Source organism: Epinephelus fuscoguttatus, linkage group LG12 (assembly GCF_011397635.1).
Source record: "Epinephelus fuscoguttatus linkage group LG12, E.fuscoguttatus.final_Chr_v1".
Lineage (NCBI taxonomy): Eukaryota > Metazoa > Chordata > Actinopteri > Perciformes > Serranidae > Epinephelus > Epinephelus fuscoguttatus.
The window spans coordinates 15,576,004-15,582,839 of NC_064763.1; the positions used below are offsets into that span (position 1 = coordinate 15,576,004).

Below are 6,836 nucleotides of genomic sequence, written 5' to 3' on the forward strand. Positions count from 1 at the left end.
TGTGTGAAGAGATTTGTTTGCTTTTGATACAAAAAAAAGCTGCCTTGCCTAAATCTTTAAATCAGGTTGTAACATATTTTATTTGTATAACGCTCAGTAATTTCCTAAAAAGTTAGTAGTTTAGTAGTTTTTTGCAAACACAGCTCAACCAGGAGGAAATAGTGCTTTTTTGAGGGACTATTTTCTGCTGCGAATTAATACAAATGTGGTGCTCTGCTGTGTATTGGACGCTGAATGTGTTTTAGATGTTTTATGAATGACAGCTGAGCTCTGTGGCACAAAGAAAAAGGATATATCAGGCTTTGGATTCACAAACAGTACTTGTTAGAAATTGTTGGTTTTGTTCTTTTTTGATTTTTGACATCAAGAAAAATACAGAACACCATGGTCGTCCTTTAAAGTAAGCAGAAACACAAATTGTCAGGGCAACAGCAAAGAAACTAGTCCCACTTAGGTGTGGTCGTTAAAGTAAATAGATCTGAATGCTGAAATAATAATTCAATATGTGAAAATATTCATCCCAGAATGTCAAATACTGCCACTTTCTCACAATCCTCAATGTGTGCACTAACCTTCCGTTTGCTCTGTAAAGCTCCAGGATGTTCCAGGTGCTCCAGGGTCACATGCAGCCAGCTGGACACCGAAGCCGCAAATCTCGCCTGGTCACCAAAGACGGGCACTGCAACATTGAGTTTGGTAACATTGAATACAGCAACCACTTTGCATACCTGGTGGACTTCTGGAACACGTTTGTGGAGATCCGCTGGCGCTTTGTCCTCCTCCTGTTTGTGGCTTCGTTCACAGGTAGCTGGTTCATTTTCAGCCTGCTGTGGTACTGGATCGCAAAGAGCAACGGGGATCTGACAGGGCAGAACCGCACAGATGGACATGTTCAGTGTATAGACAATGTTAACGGACTCACAACGGCATTCCTCTACTCCCTGGAGACCCAGACCACCATTGGGTACGGAGGCAGGGCGCTGACTGGACACTGTGCCGGCACTGTGGCTCTAATTATCATCCAGTCACTAATTGGTGTCTTCATCAATTGTTTCATGTGTGGCGTCATCTTGGCCAAGATCTCCTTACCTAAAAAAAGGGCAAAGACTGTCACCTTCAGCGACACAGCTGTCATCTGCTTGAAGAAAGGAAGTCTGTGTCTCCTGATCAGAGTGGCCAACCTTCGAAAGACCTTATTAATCGGCAGCCAGATCTATGGCAAGCTGCTGAAGACAACAACCACACCAGACGGAGACACCATCATTCTGGACCAGGTGGACATTGACTTTACGGTCGATGCCGGAAAGGATAACTTGTTTTTTGTTTGCCCTTTGACCCTCTACCACGTGATTAACAGATCTAGCCCGTTCTATGAGATGTCAGCAGACTCTCTTCCCCACCAGGACTTTGAGTTGGTGGTCTTTTTGGACGGGACGGCCGAGTCCACCAGCTCCTCCTGTCAGGTCCGAACCTCCTACATCCCACAGGAGATTCAGTGGGGATACAGTTTCCTGCCCATCATCTCCCGCACTAAGACGGGGAGGTACCGTGTGGATTTCTCAAACTTTTCCAAAAGTGTCCGGGTCACTACACCACACTGCGTCCACTGCTTCGAGACGGACGCCGATCAGAGAAACCACAACAGCCACAATCAAGAAAACCACAACAACCAGCAGAAGATGGGGATCGACAACTTGGGGTTTCAGGTGATCGACATTCACGACTCTGTGGACATCACTAAAATGTGAGCAGTTAGGAGTTGGGTAATAAAGCGTGAAAAGTCACTTACTTTCAAGCAAAGTTAGACTTTCTTGTTGAGGAGTGATCAGTGAAGAAATATTTGCTTCCTCCACTGAACATTTGAATTAATCTTTGACTTTTTTTTTGCCTCTAACAGCAGAAACATTCAAAGTGTGGATAAAAATTCAGACATGAGCAAGAGTTAAGCTCTTTGCTCAGCAGCTCATTACAATCAAAGCACCTTTGGGACTTGTGACTTTGTCTAGGTAATGTGTGGACGAGGGGAAAAAGAGGGATTGAAGTTTTGACGCATGGAAAATGAAAGGGGTAAAATACTGGATGGCACAGTGGGTACTTCTTGAGGAGATTAGGGCCTGAGCCTGTTATAATGAAAAACTGTGTGCCATAAAGACTGTGCAAGGAAATAAAAAGTAGGACAGGCCTTGCGAGTTTTCTCATTATTCCTACTAAAAGACAAACTGTATGTTGTTTCCTGTCATGTTGAAACATCTTGTATGCCTTGATAATTAGGAATCTGTGGACATAGCTGCTAAACGAGATGATTTAATTGTGACCAGTCTACATTTTGTAGATCATACTGTCTTAACACTGAAACAACTTCTCAGGGAAAGTAACATCCTTTGTAGGAATAAACCTTTTTTTCACAATTCATTGACTTCTTGTTCATTCTTAATTTCTTTCTGCCATTTTCCGCATTGAATTTTCAAGAATATCAGAATTATGACTGACAGTGGTTAAATATGATAGTACATTTTCTCAAGTGCTGAACTTGAGTACAAATTTGAGGTACTCTTGAGTGTGGTATTTCAACCCAGTTGCCAGAATATATGTTGGTATTGTACATTTCTGCAATGTACCACTGAGCGCCACAGGAAATCATTCCTGCCTGTGGCCATCAAACTGTACAACTCCTCCCTCTGAGTGGCCCTGAGACTTTTTCACACACTGCAATAATTTAATTTAACTTGTGCAATAACCCCATTTCACCCTGACTGTATATATCCTGTTTGTGTAAATAATCTTGTTCAGTTTACAATATATATATATATATATATATATATATATATATATATGTGTGTGTGTGTGTGTGTGTGTGTGTGTATATATATATATATATATTTATTTACGTTTATGTTTGTTAATAATTCCTGTTTATTTTAACGATATACATGTTAATACTATTGTTTAAATTTCTTATTTTTTCACGTATCTTTCCTCTCTTGCAAGGAGCACCTGTAACATAAATAATTTCCCCTCGGGGATCAATAAAGTATTTCTGATTCTGATTCTGATTCAAACAGCAGATATCATACATTTGCACCTTATTATTTATTTATCTTATAGTCACACTGTGCCAAGTATAGATTTTTTTTTAATTATATAAATTGGAATAGAAAAGAAAGTTTTTGTCACTATAGTAAAAATAATGAGATTACAGGTGCTTTTAAAAAACAGATAAAACAAGATAACCAGCTAAAACATGAGATTCACAGCTAGCTATAACAGCAAATGATATGATGAACAAAAACAATAAAAGATAAATTAATGTACAAATAATATCAATATTACAAATACTAATTAAACAGTAGGTAGCCTCCTAGAATAATATGATTGCTTTTTCATTCAGCCCACTAGAGACATTTTACTGCTGTTGGAAAAAGAACAAAAGTGGGTGTGATAAACAGACCGAAACTTTATCCGACTAGATAAAACAGACGTTGACAAAGTTTTCCTCTAGGGACATAATTTACAGTTGGAAAAAGGTAAATAATATATCGTAATATATTTTATTGCAATACTCAGTATATTGCAACATATTTACAATTGCAATAATATCGTGTTGTGACTTAATGGTGCGTTCCAGGCAACCCGTAACCCCTGTTTTTACAACCTTCTACCTGTGAAAGTGCACTGGAACGGCAGTCAAACCCATAACTTACCACCTGTGAACTCGTACCAGATTGATGTACTCCCAGTTACGCTCTCTGACGTCACACAGCCCTCTAAACAACAATGGCAGCCCCCATGGATATGGTGCTGATGCAGGTGATATCTTGTCTGGAAATCCAGACCCAAATCTAGAAAGATTTAGGATCTGGCCATGAGTAATGAAAATGGCCCAACTCGAGGGGCAGCACCAAGCATGCATTTGTAAATGTCACTGCACGCAATCGGATAACACTACGACCAATCAGAAGAATACACGGGGTGACGTATACACTCAGCTACCAGCAGAGCTAACTGGTAGATTTATGGCAAGCCATTTTAACATTTAATCGCTAGACTGGATATTCATTGCTGATATCTGCAACATAATTTTGTCTAGTCAAAACTCTTATTCAAGATATCTGTAATTAGATTTTGCCTAGTCAAAACTCTAATTACAGATATCTGTGATTCAGTTTTGACTAGTAAGATTCAAACTATTTTTGCCATTCATGTGTATGGGGTTTGTCATTATAGATATCTCCAATGTACAGTACAGGCCAAAAGTTTGGACACACCTCCTCATTCAATGCGTTTTCTTTATTTTCATGACTATTCACATTGTAGATTCTCACTGAAGGCATCAAAACTATGAATGAACACATGTGGAGTTATGTACTTAACAAAAAAAGGTGAAATAACTGAAAACATGTTTTATATTCTAGTTTCTTCAAAATAGCCACCCTTTGCTCTGATTACTGCTTTGCACACTCTTGGCATTCTCTCCATGAGCTTCAAGAGGTAGTCACCTGAAATGGTTTTCCAACAGTCTTGAAGGAGTTCCCAGAGGTGTTTAGCACTTGTTAGCCCCTTTGCCTTCACTCTGCGGTCCAGCTCACCCCAAACCATCTCGATTGGGTTCAGGTCCGGTGACTGTGGAGGCCAGGTCATCTGCCGCAGCACTCCATCACTCTCCTTCTTGGTCAAATAGCCCTTACACAGCCTGGAGGTGTGTTTGGGGTCATTGTCCTGTTGAAAAATAAATGATCGCCCAACTAAACGCAAACCGGATGGGATGGCATGTCGCTGCAGGATGCTGTGGTAGCCATGCTGGTTCAGTGTGCCTTCAATTTTGAATAAATCCCCAACAGTGTCACCAGCAAAACACCCCACACCATCACACCTCCTCCTCCATGCTTCACACTGGGAACCAGGCATGTGGAATCCATCCGTTCACCTTTTCTGCGTCTCACAAAGACACGGCGGTTGGAACCAAAGATCTCAAATTTGGACTCATTAGACCAAAGCACAGATTTCCACTGGTCTAATGTCCATTCCTTGTGTTTCTTGGCCCAAACAAATCTCTTCTGCTTGTTGCCTCTCCTTAGCAGTGGTTTCCTAGCAGCTATTTGACCATGAAAGCCTGATTCGCGCAGTCTCCTCTTAACAGTTGTTCTAGAGATGGTTCTGCTGCTACAACTCTGTGTGGCATTCATCTGGTCTCTGATCTGAGCTGCTGTTAACTTGCGATTTCTGAGGCTGGTGACTCGGATGAACTTATCCTCAGAAGCAGAGGTGACTCTTGGTCTTCCTTTCCTGGGTCGGTCCTCATGTGTGCCAGTTTCGTTGTAGCGCTTAATGGTTTTTGCGACTCCACTTGGGGACACATTTAAAGTTTTTGCAATTTTCCGGACTGACTGACCTTCATTTCTTAAAGTAATGATGGCCACTCGTTTTTCTTTAGTTAGCTGATTGGTTCTTGCCATAATATGAATTTTAACAGTTGTCCAATAGGGCTGTCGGCTGTGTATTAACCTGACTTCTGCACAACACAACTGATGGTCCCAACCCCATTGATAAAGCATAAAGCTGATAAGGCACACCTGTGAAGTGGAAACCATTTCAGGTGACTACCTCTTGAAGCTCATCGAGAGAATGCCAAGAGTGTGCAAAGCAGTAATCAGAGCAAAGGGTGGCTATTTTGAAGAAACTAGAATATAAAACATGTTTTCAGTTATTTCACCTTTTTTTATTAAGTACATAACTCCACATGTGTTCATTCATAGTTTTGATGCCTTCAGTGAGAATCTACAATGTAAATAGTCATGAAAATAAAGAAAACGCATTGAATGAGAAGGTGTGTCCAAACTTTTGGCCTGTACTGTAGTTGCAGATATCTGCAATTGTTATTGAGGATATCTGCAACTGAATTGTGGATATCTGTAATTCCAGTTTGAGATATCTACAATTTAATTTTGACTAGTCATAATTCAAGTTCAAGATATCTTTAATTATCATCAATTGAAGATATCTACATGGTCCTTTCTAGATATCTTGAATTGAGTTTCAGATAGTCAGAATGACGTTGTAGATATCTTGAATTCGAATTATGACTAGTCAAAATGACGTTGTAGATATCTGCATCTGAATTATGACTAGTCGAAATGACGTTGTAGATATCTGTAACTGAACTATGACTAGTCAAAATGACGTTGTAGATATCTACAACGTCATTTTCACTAGTCAAAATGACGTTGTAGATATCTCAAACTGGAATTATAGATAGTCATAATGTAATTGTAGATATCTATAATGACAAACCCCATACACATGAATGGCAAAAATAGTTTGAATCTTACTAGTCAAAACTGAATTACAGATATCTGTAACTGTAGTTTTGACTAGTCAGAATGACATTATAGATATCTGTAATTCAGTTTTGACTAGTCAGAATGACGTTACAGATATCTTAAATTAAAATTCATACTAGTCACAATGACATTACTACTAGTCAAAATGACGTTATAGATATCTATAATGGTAATTCCGGATAGTCGGACTTAGTGATTAAATGTTAAAACGGCTTGCCATAATAGATTAGACTCTTGCTGAATCCGGTCCGCAACAGTTAAAATGTCCTTCTTGCAAAGGAAAGACTCGAGCGCCGTCTTCAGTTCCTCTTTTAGGGAAAAAGCCAAGTCTAATTCGTTCATTGTAGCGGCCAGAGACGTTTCAAACAACTGGTGTTCATCAGTAGCTATCTCGCAATGTTTACTGACTGATTCCGCACTTCATCGTTGCAGCGCTGTCGTCATCAGTTTAGCTCGCCTCTGGCCCACCTATATCAGATACACCGATGTGATTGGTGC

The 6,836-nt window shown here is 39.9% G+C and overlaps 1 protein-coding gene and 1 long non-coding RNA gene across 2 annotated transcripts in view; one reads left to right on the top strand and one right to left on the bottom strand.

Annotated features, from left to right (window-relative positions):
- LOC125897831 (uncharacterized) overlaps positions 1-711 on the bottom strand; it is a 23,855-nt gene extending 23,144 nt beyond the window's left edge. The window contains exon 1 of the long non-coding RNA XR_007450526.1: positions 573-711. This is a non-coding gene — a long non-coding RNA (uncharacterized LOC125897831). The remainder of the gene's footprint in view (positions 1-572) is intronic.
- Positions 1-2,733, top strand: part of kcnj1b (potassium inwardly rectifying channel subfamily J member 1b) — a 5,742-nt gene extending 3,009 nt beyond the window's left edge. The window contains exon 2 of the mRNA XM_049591264.1: positions 593-2,733. Within this exon, the coding sequence (XP_049447221.1) occupies positions 593-1,748 (1,156 nt within the window). The 3' untranslated portion in view covers positions 1,749-2,733. The remainder of the gene's footprint in view (positions 1-592) is intronic.
- The last annotated feature ends 4,103 nt before the right edge of the window (positions 2,734-6,836 follow it).